The 16,971-nt window shown below is 38.2% G+C and overlaps 1 protein-coding gene across 28 annotated transcripts in view; it reads right to left on the reverse strand.

Annotated features, from left to right (window-relative positions):
• The window catches only part of LOC124401350 (stress response protein NST1-like), a 225,111-nt gene that overhangs the window by 164,213 nt on the left and 43,927 nt on the right, over positions 1–16,971 (reverse strand). The window contains exon 4 of one of the 28 annotated variants that reach the window (XM_046873708.1): positions 220–389. The exons of the other annotated variants lie outside the window; for them this stretch is intronic. Within the exon in view, the coding sequence (XP_046729664.1) occupies positions 220–389 (170 nt within the window). The remainder of the gene's footprint in view (positions 1–219; positions 390–16,971) is intronic. 28 annotated transcript variants of the gene reach the window in all.

A 16,971-nucleotide genomic window follows, 5' to 3' on the forward strand; every position in this document is an offset into this window, starting at 1 on the left:
TGAGATCTGTGGTGTGGCTCTAGGGTGAGTGGATGAGAGGGGGCAGATAAATCAGGGTGAGGGAGCAGGGTGGGGTTAAACTAACACAAATTAATAACGCTGATGGAGATCTGTCCTTTTAGCATAATTTCAGAGAAAATGTTCCCTGACCCTGCAGCCATGCTCCTTATCTTGTTGCTTCTGAACAATATGAAACAGCTATTTTGTTTACTGGTTAACCTTTAGCAGGCTGCGGGAGACACCAGGACTGTGTCTGCACTCCGATCTGTGTGTGTGGCTGGGGCACGGTGCTGGCGTGTTGGTGGAGGTGTGGCATGTCTCGTTTGTGTGCATCATCCACATACAGGTACACAGAGTCGAGAAAAGCACATTCATCAGAATATCGCACTCTATAATAAAAAAAAAAAAAAAAGTAACAAATAAAAAAATAATTAGACACACAGATAGACAAAAAAAAAAAAAGAACTATACGACTTTGTAGTTAATTGTATCAGATCTTCTGCTAATTTCTAGTTCTAGTTAATTTCTGTTTTATTCCCTTATTTATTTATCTATATTCTGTTCTGCATTGTTTATTCACAACAAAAACTGTTATTTGATTACCATGAGCAACAGATTATATAATAGAGAAAATTATCACCATTACAGACAAAATCTAAATGTATAAATAGACTTTATGCGTACTGCATAAATCCATTTATTAAAACAACAGTACATAAAAATACCACGTTGGTATTTCTACATGTTTATACATATCTCTGTATTTAGTTTTCCCCTAAATATTAAATATACAGAAACAGAAGGTTCACATGCAGGCACAAACACACACACACACACACGTACACACAGGGTTGTAAAATGCTTCATCAGAGGGAGATGCAGGGATGTTAACTGCTATGGTAACCAAGCCCTGGGGACTCTGCATTCTGATCAGCTCACCTCGCAACATCTGCCTCTTCAATGTTCAAGCACAAAAATATGAATAAATAAAAGAAGAAATTAAAACAAGAGAGCTAATGATGCCTGCAGATTTCTACCCTTCTTCATCAGTGCAGTGCAGAGAGCAGACTCATGTGCACTCTCTCTCTCGCTCTCATACGCTCATACACAACACATGCACACTCTGCGAACAAACGTGGCTATATGAAAACTAATTGAATGTTGATTGCTGATTAAGTGGGCTTTCTTTTGGTTCCGATCAGCGCCACTCGCTCCCCTGCACACCAGGCTCAAACTGACAGCAGGGTCGACAGTACAAGGGAGAGCGAGAGGTTGAGAAGAGACCATTATCTGAAAGTTAATGACCACCATGAATAGAGAGGCATTACCTTTACGGAGTTCCACATTGAAAAATAATGGCCACCCTTTTGCATGAACCACACTTTGCTTTGCATTTTGCGCCGGACCCATCATTACAGACTTTTAAGGCGCTGTATTCCCGAGGTCCATTATGAATATAATGCAGTCAGCCTTCCCTTAAAATCAGCTCTGTGGGCTGGATACCGATTCGAAGAACTGCATCTCACAGTTAAATGAAGCCACTGATGTCCCCTTGTGCACCATTTTACTGTATAATAATAATAGGACATTTTTACAACAAAAGAGCCAAGGTTATTATTTATTATGTACCACATTTGTATAGCATGTACACTTAACCTTGATGATGAAAAAGGGCTAAAAATACTGAATACGGACTCTTTAATTCTTAATAAGCATTTTCAACTTATGAGTTCCGATGCATATACATGCGACCTTCACACAACCCCGGAACACACTACTATGTTTACTTCTATCAATACTCTTATCTCATCTAGGAGCACTTGCTTTTCCGAATCAACTCTGTTTAATCAAGTGATCGAACATTCAATTTGAATCAAAATGAATCCTTCATTAACAGAACAACCAACTGTACCACAAGATGAAATTTCCGTTTGATGAAGTGATTGCTTTTAGTCATTTAGATCGACGTCAGCACAGCAATCGACACCTCATACAATCATTTACTGATAAATTAAAAGATGTACATAGCACTGAAAAAATAATACAACAACCGAATACCTTGACATTAATGTACCCCGTTCATTAAGTATGAATTAGTATTAAGAAGTATAACAAACACAATCATTTAACAAACAAGGTTCTTTTATTTATTTATTTTTACTGAAAGTTAAGTCGAGACCAGACATAATGTAACCTGGAGCATTGTCTATTGTAAAGTGAAAACAATCACCAGCATTCATCTGGAGTCCTAAATGAGGCCGGCTTTCACTGAATGGAACAGAAGAACAGATGAACTAGGAAGGCATTCAGGTGGAATTGACACAAAATGTCAATTAGCAAATTATCATTGCCTTTAAAGAGAATTGGATCTTTTCTTTACTCCACCCCCCTCCTTTTTTTCTTTTTTTTTTGGCTAAACTGTCTGACAGCTCTCTCCCCAAAGACCATTACAGAGTGATTTTTGAGGTATTATATTCATGTGGGGTTTCAGTAATTGGATTAAATTGGTTCCAGAATGTAGCAATTTATATTATAATAGCCCATTACTTCTAATACTGTACTTAATTAATTAGGCCTCTTTTTTGCCTGATGTGTAAGTTAGCGGACACAAGAAGACTGGTTCAGTTTGTGCTGCTCTTTGTCTCTCTCTCTCTCTCTCTCTCTCTCTCTCTCTCTCTCTCTCTCTCATTGAAGTTGACTTATTAAAGACATGAATTTTAACCAGTAAGTACAAATCACATGTCTGCTGCCATGTCGAATACGGCCAAACAGCATGTTACCCATATGTGCCCTTATGCAATAAGAAAACATTCAATTTACCGTTTATACCCAAAGTTTTTGTTTTTATAAGGGCTCACTTCACTTCATTTTAGGTCCCTATTTGGTTCGAATACAAGAAAGTAATTCTTCTTTGTCTATTAAAAATTAATACCATTTTTAGACAATTTCCATATGCAAATACATTTTAATTAACTAAATGAAATCATTTCCATTCTGCTTTGCAAAGCCTAAAGGCTGTGTGTGTGTGTGTGTGTGTGTGTGTGTGTGTGTGTGTGTGTGTGTGTGTGTGTGTGTATGTGAGTGATACATGAGTGTCAGTTAAGCACACACAGGAATACATGAATGTGCATGCGCGCATGCCCATGCACACACACACACACACACACACACACACACACACACACACACACACACACACACACACACACACAAACATATACAATACAATTGATTAAAATGGAGTATGATGAAAACATTATAGAGAAAGTGACTGAGGAGAGACAGGAATAAAAAAAAAAACAGGTGGAAAAAGATAGGTGAAATATCAAGGACTCAAATGAAATCAAGGTGCTATACTACAGACAAAAAAAGCTAAAAAAAAATCTGTACACTTGTGTACAAGGCTGGAGCATCTACATTAACAAATAAACAATCCAAAAAATGTACAAGAAATGGTGTATAATTACAAACATTCCCTTTATGAATAATTATGCACTGTCGCTCAGACTAGAGCTGTATAACAAGCTGTCACATCAAACACACTCAATATTTCTTAGGGAAATGTATTCAACAGTACAGTTATTATTATATTAATGCGAACATTAAGATGACACCTGAACAAAGACACTCAGCAGGCCTTTGCATGCAAGTTGTCCTTGTACGCATCATGCACACACGCACACACACACGCACAAGTGTAGTGTCTGAATATGTAGACTAGTAATAAATAGAGAATCTAAGAGAACATTCGAGTTTCTCATTAAGGCGATTAAAGCAGACACTGCGATATATTTTGCATTAATAACGTTTTCTCGTGTTACAATTTTTCCTCATTTCTGCAGAGATAATATAATGCGTTGTTAAAGCACACAAAGAGTAATGAAAAATGATTCCGAAGACTTGATTATATTACAGATATTGTCTATCAGGCAGCTCAATCTTGTTATGATGGAATATTTAATATACTGATTTCGAGAGCTGGAGATTATGGCAGTATATAAAACCACCACTCACATAAAACTGAAAAAAAAGTGGGTTTCTGAGTGTATATGTGTGTGTGTGTGTGTGTGTGTGTGTGTGTGTGTGTGTGTGTGTGTGAGTGTGTGTGTAAGAGAGAGAGAGAGGGAGAGGGAGAGAAGAGAGCGAGAGCACACTGGATCTAGTTTCCTGTTACCACAAGGTGGCATCTTCCTTCCTACAACTTCCTTCTGCTTCATGTCTGATCTACAGATGATACAGGAGCAGCAGAAGTAAAGAACTAGATGCAAGACCTGATGCAAACTATGTATATTTAATGAGAATCATTGTACTGCTACGATTATAGGATACACAAATCAAACAATCGTCAACTTAAAAAAATCTACACGCGCATGTATGTATTCTGTATTTGCGGAAAGTAGAAAAAAGTTGTAAAAACCTGAGCGCGTTTAAGTTTAAATAAACCATGCAAATCTTGCTAATGAATAATTAAGCACAAATAAAGGATTAAAAAGGATAGATAGAAGCTAGAGATAAAATAAGGAAATAAGTGAAAGAATAGACTTGGAGTAAAGGTAAAGAAGCAAAAGCAAGATGACACATTACTGCCCATGTAAGGCCTGACTGCATGAATAACATCTTTGAGATGGACACTATGCTGAGTCCTGAGCTTCTGCTCTTTCAGTTGCTGACAGCTACAGGGAAATAGCAGAGAAAAGGGAGGAAAAAAAGATAGAGAGACATATAGTTAGCTCGGCTGGATTTTTTTTTCTAGCTGAAGCCCCCGTTCTCTTCACCCCTCACTCTGTCTCCTCACCTGTTCATTTCTTCCTGCCATTTGCCATATGGACAAGCGCTGCACACTGAGTAAACAGTTCCATTTCCATCGGCAGTGGCTCATTACGAGACGTGTTCATTCTCCTTTTCATGGGCTAGCTTTAGCAGCTGTAGCCTCACTAATTTCTATAGGTGCAATTAAACATCTGCTTCCTGGAGCTGATTAATATGATCACCAAGTCAAACAATACAGGCGAATAAACAAGACGGTGAGAACGGACTAGCAAATCATAGCGACAGTTTTAGGACTATACACTATATGGCGTGTGTGTGTATATATATATATATATATATAGACAGTATGTAACCTGACTAATATTGTGTTGGTCCTTCTTCAACTCTTCAGCAATTTGAGCTACAGCAGCTCGTCTGTTGAATCGGACCACATGGGCCAGAGTTCACTCTCTACATGCATCAATGAGCCTTAGTCGCCCATGACCCTGTCGCTGGTTCACCACTGTTCCTTCCTTGGACCACTTTTGATAGATACTGACCACTGCAGACCAAGAACACCCCAAGAGCTGCAGTTTTGAAGATGCTCTGACCCAGTCATCTAGCTGTAACAATTTGGTCTTCGTCAAACTCACTCATATTCTTACGCTTGCCCATTTTTCCTGCTTCTAACACATCCACTTTGAGGACAAAATGTTCACTTGCTGGCTAATGTATCCCACCCAAGTAAAGTGTTTTTGTTGTTTCTATTAAATATGAACCCTACCTTGAGGCCCCTCTTAAAAACTGCAAATTACTGCACAAATAAAGATAGAAAACAGTGGTAGAATGCAAGCACTACCAACACAGTCAAACATTTTCACAAATTTAGGTAATTGCACTTCTAAAATATAAAGAAAGTACTAGCCTAATGTACTGTAAAGCAGCATGACCCTGACCAGGCAGTTACAAAGGATGAATGAATGAATGATTGAACACTAACTGCATTGTGCGACGACTTATATTTACATGAATGAATGCGGTCTTTCTTTGTCCTGCAAGCTTCGTACCTGATCGCTTACTCGTGGCCGCATGCTTAATCGCAGACTGCTCAAGGTCAGCATGAATGGGTCAAAAAAAGGAAGAAATATGAAGAGAAAAAAGGATATCACCATTTATTTGTACTTTACTGAACTCCTTGTCAACACACCAGCGACAAATCAGCCGTTACATTCATGTACAATTAATGATTCTTGGTTAATGATGTACAGCAGCTTTTGTTGCTTAAAATGTAATTTGTCAATAAAATTCATGTACTAAATAAATGTCTAAATTCTTCACTGAAAAACAGTATAAAACAATAAAAAAACTATAAAACAAGCTCCATGAGCCTATATGTAACTGGCCCCTGTTTTCTCATCCACCCAATATACATCAATCACCTACATTTTGAAATGGGAGAAATAAATGAACCAGAAAGAAAGAGATCTGTCTCTTGTAAAGGAATACTCATTACAAATACATTTACATGTACTTTGCATTCTACCTTGTGCAAAAGAACTCTGTTAGATTTTTTTTATTTTTTGTTTATTTATTTTTTTTGTCCTGAAAGATATTCATTTTTTCTTGCGTGAACAAGTTGGAAAGCTGTTTTATTTCTGGTCAAATGGTCAACAACAAAACGATTCATTTTCATGGTTGTCAATTCCAGATAAAACCCAATTTGACCATTATTCATATAAAACCAAAAACACAATAAAACAGTGTGAAATGATGCATGTTGGTGGTAAATAGTTTCTTTCTTGTCTGACGCAAAAACACAAGGGAAGGAAATAAAAAAATCTACAACATGGTTGGTCTCAGTTTTATAGAGTAGAGAAAAAACATCAGGGTAGCTTTATTATCAGACTGAATCTGGAGGCCATCATGTAAATAGGTCTGCATCTCGGGAAGTTGATATGCAAAGCAGCCCTGTCCCGTGTGTCAGGATCTGTGCAACAAGGAGATTAATGGAATCCTAAAAGTGTAAATTATAGCCTTTACCCAGTGTGGTGTGGAGAGGAGGGCCAGCTGCCCCCGGGGAGACTTCCTACAAAGCAATTCCAGCCGCTCCACACATGCAAATCTCTCCGACGCAGAGGTGAAGGGCAATTTCCCTCAGCCTCACTTCTTTATTTATTTCTGCAGATTGACTAGCTGGACACATCTACATAATCACGTGAAGGTGGCTGATGAACATGCACAATATGAAAAAGCAACAACCCTCCTTTGGCAATAATAATCATATTGATGCTTTTTTTCATCTATTGTCTTTGAACCCATAATCAATGCATTACAAAAAAAAAGTATGCTATGTTTCTATTTGAATAATGGCAACACCATTACCAACCTGGGAAATAGTGGCAAAAGAACTACAGGCTAACGGTTATTGCAAAATACTGTAATGAGGCCTAGGCAAGCAAACAATGCATAAACATTTTTCAAACATTTTTCAACAGCCATCAGAGCCAGGGAATAACGCATAATACATGCAAATGCCTCTGCATGCACTCCGGAAAAAAAACGGCGAGAAAGAAAATCTCCCAGAACACACCCCGCATCTATGAATAGGTGGTGACAGGGGAGCACCTCCGGACAGAGCGTCATAATTACAAGCCCTGTGAAACGTGTGTATTTTAATGGAATGATGCATGTCCTTGGTATTAAAACACCTCTTCAAATCTGTCCTTTTTCCTGCTCACACCCTGTGCCTTTTATTCTTTTTTTTTTTTCTTTTCCTTTTAGGTCTGGCTACACTGATGTCCTCTCTGCTTCCCCCCACCTCTCCCTTTTTACTATTCATTGAGATACAATCGGCGGTTGGCACTTCTCCAGTGTTAGATGCATTTGAATAATACATGACATGCCCTTTCGCTGACATCACAGTGCCAGAGCTCCGACAAGGTATGACTCTTATTCTATATACACTTCCAATGTTTCGGCTGTTCACAATCTATACTGTCAACAATTTATCAAGGGGGATGCAGAGTGGCTCTGCCAAGTTATCAGAGTGGTCGGCGGACGCGCGTGTGATCTAGTCGCAGCATCTGGCTCTTCACTGCTCCTGACATTAGCACAGACAAGAGAATCAGTGGACTATTGAATGCAATTACAGTAAGCGAGACAGACAATAAAGATTGATAGCGCTTTCTCATTTTATCACATGACAAACATAGCGAAGGTTAAGGCAGCGTCTTCAGTTGCCTGGATCTAATAATGATTGAAAATATGCTCTGGTGCAGGCACCAAGAGAGGAACACGCAAAACCGCGAGCTATGCAATCCGTGTACATGCATCACGCACACAGCGTGTACGCATTCACGCTCGCACAAATATGCAAAACACACAACATGGAAATACAGTGCATGTCAAAGTTCGTATAAGCAAATATATGGAGTATATAATACTGGAATTTTTAAAGAAAAGAAAAGCCTTAGATGTAGCTCTCGTTCGTCGTCAATGAATATTTACACTACATCGATTACTGTTTTTTTTTTTCAAGAGCAATCCGAATGATTAAGAGGGGAGAAAGTCGGCATGCATATTTAAACAATGCAAAAGATAATAAATGGATCCCTTCAGTACAATCAACAACCTCGGGCAAAGCGGAGGAGAAACATCCGGGGGAAATAACCTCACCATTGACCACACACACACACACACACACACACACATATATATATATATATATATATAAACACCAGTTTTAAAACTAAGCATGGGACAGAAAAAAAAAACATCTGTCAAATCCCACTAAAATGACTTGACATGACTCGGACTACCTGGCCAGAATTACGTATTGCAATTTTAACTGAGTTTACTTGCAAACATGACGAATGTTTAATTCCCTGGAAGACTGTGGAAGAAAAAACCATTTTGTCTGAGACATGAAGGGGATGACATGTCATTGTGAGACTTTTCCATTATTTGCTTGAGTAATCATAACAATACAACATACTCCCCCCCTCAAGAGTTAATTGCACTATGGTGGGAACAGGCTACTGCGAGCATTGCTAGATTTTGCATGCAATGTTGCTCCATTTTATTTATTTTTCTTTAATACCACTAAACACATCACATTCCAGTATTTCTGTATCTGTGTAGATCCCTGGAGAAAACATGCTATTATGGAGTCAGTAAGGAGCCTGTGTCACTGAGCTAATAAAGTATAATGACATACATATAACATACTCGCACACATAAATTATACTGGCATAAATTGCTATAATTATTAACCATTTTCAGTTTTATGTTGCACAACACAAAAATGAACAAGAAGATGAACAATCCAGAAGCACAACAGGCTTAAAGTTTGTGTGATGTCTGCCTGATTCAAACAGAAGGTTAGGGGTATGTGTGTGTGCGAGTGTGTGGGAGAGAGAAAGAGGGGAAAGATGGGGCGGGTTGACAGCTGAGGATATTTGCATGCACACATGGTCGCACACGCAGTCACAGACGGTCACACATGCAAGGTGCAAGGGACTTATCAGCCAAGATAAGGCCTGGCTGGCCTTTTTACCTGGGGAATCCAGGTCTAATCTGTAAAAGACTGTCAGGAACAAAGAGAGACCGCTTCCTCTAGGATAGCAGAGCTATAGTGAGGCCTAACTTTGCTCCTCAGCTTTTATCTCCTCCCTTCATTTAGGCTCACACTTATTGTTCCCATAATGCAACTCTTTTATCCTTGCGCACTGACCCCGTTGCTTGTGGATACTGTTTCTCTTGTCCTGTCACTCTTTGATAGGTGAAAGAATAAATATTGACGATTGTTTTTTTGTGATTCTTCTCGCAAAGTTGACTTTGTCCTGCATTATGTCTACCATCAGTGAGGTCAATTTGCCTGAATTATTAATTCACCTGGCAAAATGAACGCAAACAGTTTTGCATCAGATAAATAACCCATCAAATAGACCAATAGTAATTTATGGACGTAGTGGTCAGTGCAGTGTTTACCGACCAAACAAAGCATTTGCATATATAAAGCCACGATGAGACAATACAGCAGCTACACTGAGGTTTAAACACCTGATCATACAGACCACATAGCGCAAATTAACAAATAAGGTAAACTGTTCAGCTTTTTATTAATTGACATACACAGTCTTGCAGCTGTGAGACTTTTTTTTTTCGAGTTATCTTAAAAAAATCAGCCCAAAAAAAAACACACAAAAGAAAACTGTCATTCAGGATATGCAAGTGACATATTGCTCAAAAACCGAGTAGATAAGGCAGAGCCGTGACTCCCGTTTCGCAGTCGGTGGCCACTGGATTTCCTGTACATCAAGCAAAGCACCTAATTCTTGCATCATATGAATGGGTTATTTTCATGCTGGCAGCATGATGAGTCTCTGAACTGTACACCACTTTCAGCTGGCTCCACCAAAAATGCCATATTAATGTCAAAAGAGATATAACGATTTAGATCCGTCAGATTGCCTGATGTCAGAACACATCCGTCTTTGGAGCTGGTTGATTACAGATTTCCCATCAGAGTTCCAAGGTGGAAAAAAGATAAGCCTGCTCTTTGAATTGTGAAGCTCTAGAGAAACCAGAGAACCACAAAGTTTTTTCTCAACTTTACTATCAGTCGTTCTTTGGCGCTTCCTAGCTGAGGTCATTTTATCGTATAGAACTATAAGGTGAAGCAGGTGTTTTAAAACCTACCAAAATGTACTAAATTCTGTGTGTTTGTGTGTGTGTGTGTGTGTTCCTTTTTCTCCCTTGAGTGTGCTGTACAGCATCAGTGTTTAATGAAGGAACTGGTAGAGGTCAGAAGACACGAGGGCACCAGCTGTCCAGCCCAGAGAGTGCTGCAAACGCCGCCTTCATTTTAAGGGTCATTAATTACGCAGAGAGGATTATTCTGCATAGCTTCCTCACATGCTTCCTCATCCCTGTCACAGCTTAACAGGTTCAAGCTCCGATACATCAAATTCAAGATAAAATCTCCAATAACAATTAAGCCGGAAACACGCAAATTGCTGAAGAAGAAGAAAAAAGGTCAATACCTATTACTGCCTCTGAATACTAAATGAACAAGTCACTTGTTTTTTTTTCCAGCACAAATAATAGACACTGGGACATGAGGTATGACTCATGTGTACTTAAGAAGAATAAAACAGCAACCATATGTATTAGGTAAAAAATACACCACCATGCATTATTGTGTTGATGCCAGGTACACGGTTTGGTCGCTAATTTAAGCTACATTTAAACTGCTGTTGTAGGTTGTTTTTTTTGTTGTTATTGTTTGTTGTTTTTTTGTCTACAGGCTGGGGTTGGGCATTTTGCATACATAAGATTAATAATATAACGGTTTTAAAGCCCTTAAAGTTCCCAGGACACAACTGCATGCTCTTCACAGTCACACACACAGCCAGCTTCCCTATTAGTTTCACTGTAGTTGCTGAATAATTTATAGTATTCCCTGAACAATATGCTATTAGGGGCTACAATCACTTTTAGAGCAGAAAATCCATATTCAACTAAAAATTTACTCATACAAAATCCTGAACTGACCTCAAGATGTTCACAAGCACACTCCTAAGCTTTTCAGAAAGACTTAAATTTAATCTCCTCTTAGAAATGTTTCTCATTTGGTCATACATTTTATATGAAGGTATAATGTAGTGTCATTTGTAATATCTGGAAATAAATATGCCTATAACTTTTAAGAAATATAAATGTTGCCTTTTACCTGCATGTTTAAAAATGTAGTTATTATTAAAAAGTAATGTTTGGATACGTTTTGCTTTATTTTCTCCTGAAACACTAATGCAGAAGACAAGCATAAAGTAAAAATGTAAATTTAAATAATTAGGGGGCTAACACTTTTGCACAATACAGTTTGTAATAACTTGATTGCGACTAAAATAACTTTTTTTTCGGAAACCAATCATGGTTTATTAAAAATGTATTGTATAATGTTATGACAAATACTGCACTACAGTCTACAATGACAGACAGACAGACAGACAGACAGACAGACAGACAGACAGACAGACAGACAGACAGACAGACAGACAGACAGACAGATAGATAGATAGATAGATAGATAGATAGATAGATAGATAGATAGATAGAGAAAGGTATTTGGACACCTGCCTTTTCCACCCATATGTGGTTCTTCATCAAACTGCTGCCACAAAATGTGAGGCACATAATTGTATATGATGTCTTTGAATGTGGTATCATAACATTTTTTCTTCCTTTGAACTGGGAGACCCAAACCTGTTTCAGCATGACAATGCCTATGCTATAGATATCATCTTCAAAATATAGTTTAGATGGTTTGAAGTGGAGAATCTTGAGTGGCCTGCAACAGAGCTCTGACCTCAACCCTACTGAACACCATTGGGATTAATTGGAATGCTGACTGCACCTCAGGCCTCCTCACTCTACATCAGTACATGACTTTACTAACACCTTTGTGGCTGAATGAGCACAAATCTCTACAAGCACACTCCAAAATCTAGTGGAACATCTTTCCAGAAGAATAGAGAGTTATAACAGCAAATGCAGACTAAAGGCAGATGTTCAAAAAATACATATGAAACATAAGATTTCCACAAAGGTTTGCCTATATTTTTAATACTTTTATTACTCCTAATCCTACTACTAGTAGAAGTAATAATAATAATAATAATGTGCTCTAGTCTTTATTCTGTCTTGACAGTCAGAGTTCAGCACTTTTGCAACAGTAAGGTGACTCATTACACAGTCTAATAGATGGGTAAGAATGATCTAGCATGATCCTTCTTAGTAGCATGTATAAGTCTGTTACTGAAAGTGCTTCTGTGTTTATCCAGTGTGTCATGTAGGGGATGCGTGGTGGTCATGATGTTGGACTATCAGAATAATATTTGAGAAGTCAGTAAAAAACGCTGAAGAAGGAAAAAAACCTGTTGAATACATATTACTGCCTCTGAATACTAGACCATCAATTTGCAGTACATATTATTGTAAGTACTGTGTATAATACGCATATCATTTCTACACTGTCTCTCTGCATAGACCTAAAGACCACAAAGGAGATGGCAAATGCTGTAACTTATTGTGTGTTTGTGCTTTATGTTCTTGCTATCCCCCTGCGTTGTTGGTTGTTAAAAGCAAATGTCCGCAGTCATCCTGGGTGAACCAACATTACTATGGTGATTGATTCATTGGGTCATTGCCTGGGCTTTCATGTTGCTCCATACACACCTTTCCCTCTACAACCATAAACAACACTAACACACACATACTCATATACACACAGCCACAGGAGCACAGGAGGGCACCACATACATGCTACATTATTCATCCTTTTTCTTGGGCTGCTGACAGTCCCTCTCAGATGACACTTCTCAGTGGTTCTACTGCTGACTTCAAAAAACGGGTGTGTGTCCACCAGCATGCAGCATAGAGACATACGATATGCATAGTATGCAATGTTTACAGATAATATGCATAAACTCGTATTCATAGAACTCTTGTAGTTATGTTATCTAGTAGTTTATGGATTTACTTTTGATGTAAAAAATAAAGTTGATGTATTTTGGTTCTGGTTGTACACAATGTAAAGGTCTCCACAAAAATCTGTCATTATGGTGAGTAACTAGTATGTATGTATGTATGTATGTATGTATATATATATATATACTCATGGAAACATGGGAAATAGTCAAATATGAAAGACTACACAGAGTTTGATAGTGTTATTAAAAGAAGAATAGCTATTTTTTTTAAAATCAGCTTTATAAACAATCCATGCAATAAACAAATAATGGTCCAGATTCATTCTATGACTCACCTTGCAAAAAACAAGATAAAACAACCTAACAAGGCTCGAAATCCATTCTAATGCACCTAACTGTTGTCTTAATTAAAATTGTAAATACCACCCTACTTCATAAAATCTTGTGTGACCTACATTAGAATTAATGATGTCGCCGGATAGCGTGCAGGACGTCGGAGGAGATTCCCAATGAAAGAGAATTAGAAAGAAGCTGACCCAAATACAATCTCACCAGCAGAGGAATCATGTTATGTTAAGTAGGCCATAAAGGTACTTAAAGATTATGCAAAATATTCTCTTTTAATAGACGACACAAAGCAATGAAAGTCGGGCAAATCTCCTGATACGGAGAAGGTTCCCACCCAGCTCGTCAACGTGTACTTGTAGAGCCACAGGGCACAAGAAGACATGTGAACACAGAGCTGGGACGATATCGAGCGTGTCAGAATCTTATTCAGTGTTTATTAACACTATTATTAAATGGTAACAACACAAAATACAGTGCATCTGGAAAGTATTCACAGCGCTTCACTTTTTCCACATTTTATTTTACAGCCTTATTCCAAAATGAATGAAATTCAATATTTTCCTTGAAATTCAACAAACAATAACATATAATGACAAAATAAAAGAAGTTTGTTTGAAATCTTTGAAAATGTATTAAAAATAAAAAGTGAAAAAAATAAATAAAAATCATGTACATAAATATTCACCTTTGCTCAATACTTTGAAGCATCTTTGGCACCAATTACTGCCTCAAGTCTTTTTAAACATGATGCTGCAAGCTTGGAACACCTATTTTTGGGCAGTTTCTCCAGAGATGTTCAATCAGGTTCAAGTCTGGACATGTCATGTGCCTTTTACTGTGGAGTGGCTTCCCTCTGGCCACTCTACCATACAGGACTGATTGGTGTAGTGCTGCAGAGATAGTTGTTCTTCTGGAAGGTTCTCCCCTTCTTTTCACAGAGAAATGGTGGATCTCTTTTAGCGTGACCATTGATTTAGGCCCTTCTCCACGATCGCTCAGTTTGGCCAGATGTCCGGCTTTAGGAAGAGTCCTGGTGTTTCAAAATTTTCTTCCATTTACGGATGATTGAGGTGATGATTGTGCTAATTGGGACCTTCAATGCTGCAGAAATTATTTTGTGCCTCAATACAATCCTGTTTTGGAAGTCTACAGACAGTTCCTTGGACTTCATGGCTTGTTTTGTTCTCTGACATGCATTGTTAACTGTGTGACCTTATATAGAAAGGTGTGTGCCTTTCCAAATCATGTCCAGTCTACTGAATTTACCACAGGTGGACTCCAATCAAGTTGTAGAAACATGTCAAGGACGATCAGTAGAAACAGGATGCAAATAAGCTCAATTTTTAGTGTCATAGCAAAGGCTGTGAATACTGAATACTGATTTTTATTTCTTTTTTTTTCTTTTTAATAAATTTGTAAAGATTTCAAACAAACTTAAATAATGAATTTAATCCATTTTGGAATTAAGATGTAACATAAAATGTGGAAAAAGTAAATATTTCCGGATGCACTGTATGGGGCTTCCAAGTGACACACAACAAAAGTTTTCCATATTATATGGAGGACATGAAGTTAAATAGGGGGTTTGCCACAGTGATCTGTGGCTGGTAACCCTTTTCCCCAGAAAGAAAATAGTCAAACATATCTGCAGCACCTCCTATATTTTGAATATATACATTCTATATACACTACATGGTCAAATTCTGAACATCCCATTCCACATTTGCTGTTATAATAACCTCCACTCTTCTGAGAAGATGTTCCACTAGATTTTGGGATGTGAATTATGGAGAGTTGTGCTCTTTCAAGCTGGTGTTGGATCTATAATCGCAAATGTTGAGCTATTTTATGAGTTGCTCAGTAGCTCCTAGTTTCATAACAACAAAAATACTGTAGAAAGAACATTACTCATAATCTTACACTCCAGTGCTCATGTTAGTTTTCACTCTCCAGTGTTCTGTACTGTTAAAAGACTATAATCAGACTCTTGATATCACCCAAATAAGGATGTGTTCCCCTTTTGAGTCTGGTTCCTCTCAAGGTTTCTTCCTCATAACATCTAAGGGAGATTCTCCTTGCCACAGTCTCCATGGCTGCTCATCAGGGATAAATGCACACCATTAACCTTAACGCTTAAAATTCAGTAAAGCTGCTTTAAGACAATGTCTGTTGTGAAAAGCATTATAGAAATAAACTTGACTTGACTTTCAGCAACAAGGGTTAGTAAAGTCATGTACTGATATAGGGTGAGAAGGACTGGGGTGGAGTCAGTGTTCCTATTCATCCCAATAGGGTTGGGATCAGAACTCTGTAACAGGCCACCCAAAAGCCACTGCTCCAACCCATGTAAACACTATCTTTAGAGAGCTGGCTTTGTGCACAGGAGTACTGTCAAGCTGGCACAGATTTGTGTCTCCTAGTTCAAGTAAAGCGAAAATGGTATGCTACCAATTCAAAGACACCCTATACAATCCCTCCAACTGTGTGGTAACCACTTATGGCTGGAAAAGGTCTTAAATAATTTTGGCTATATAGTGTATAACAGTGTAACAAACTTTCACTTGCATGTTTTTTATGGCTTTTTCTCCACCAGTGTATTTGATCCACCATAGCATGCATCCCAATGCTTATTTTGTATAAAATAATAATTGAATAAACAGTTCAGCTTTTTTTTTTCATTTTTTTTTTTTACTTTTTTTTAAACATAAGTCTGTGCTTTTCCACAGCATATGACTTCCCAATTGGGCTTGCAAGTCACATGGTAACCCAGTACCTCTAGCATTTCCAAAACATTAAAAACAGAACGTCCTGAAGGTGCTGCAAATAAATTGTGAATGTGAATGTTGGTTATGGCCCAAGTGCAAGAGAGTAAAGTGGAAAGAGTGGCATTAATTTCTCAACTGTCAATCACAGCAACAATAGCCAAATGTGTGAGGTCATGTTTTGCTGAAAGAAAAGTCTGCTTCTGGGAGAAAACATGTGCTAATAACATCCCTGTCAGGAGCACTGGGTAGTTTGGATGGACAGAAAAATAACTAAAACAGGAAGAAAATGGGTGCATGTATGTATATTGCCAAAGCTATTAAATAAATAACTAAATAAATAAAAACAAATATTCCAGAGCTCGAAGAGAGGCTCTTCTGCGTTTGAACGCATATGAGTTCACAGTTAAAAGGTTTAAAGAAAGCATGCTGGTATTCTTCAGCATTCTCATCTTTCTCTTCTGTCTTATCCAAGCCCAGTGGCATGGCCGACTCACAATCCCATGCACACAATCCAGGCACCGAGCCAAAGGGGCAGTGGTGAGGCCCTGGCGGAACCCGTGCACCATGAGCCCTGACTTTTATGACTTCATTATTTTCCTTCCCCGCGACGCTCACTT

The sequence above is a fragment of the Silurus meridionalis genome, chromosome 2 (assembly GCF_014805685.1).
Source record: "Silurus meridionalis isolate SWU-2019-XX chromosome 2, ASM1480568v1, whole genome shotgun sequence".
In the NCBI taxonomy this organism is placed as follows: Eukaryota; Metazoa; Chordata; class Actinopteri; order Siluriformes; family Siluridae; genus Silurus; species Silurus meridionalis.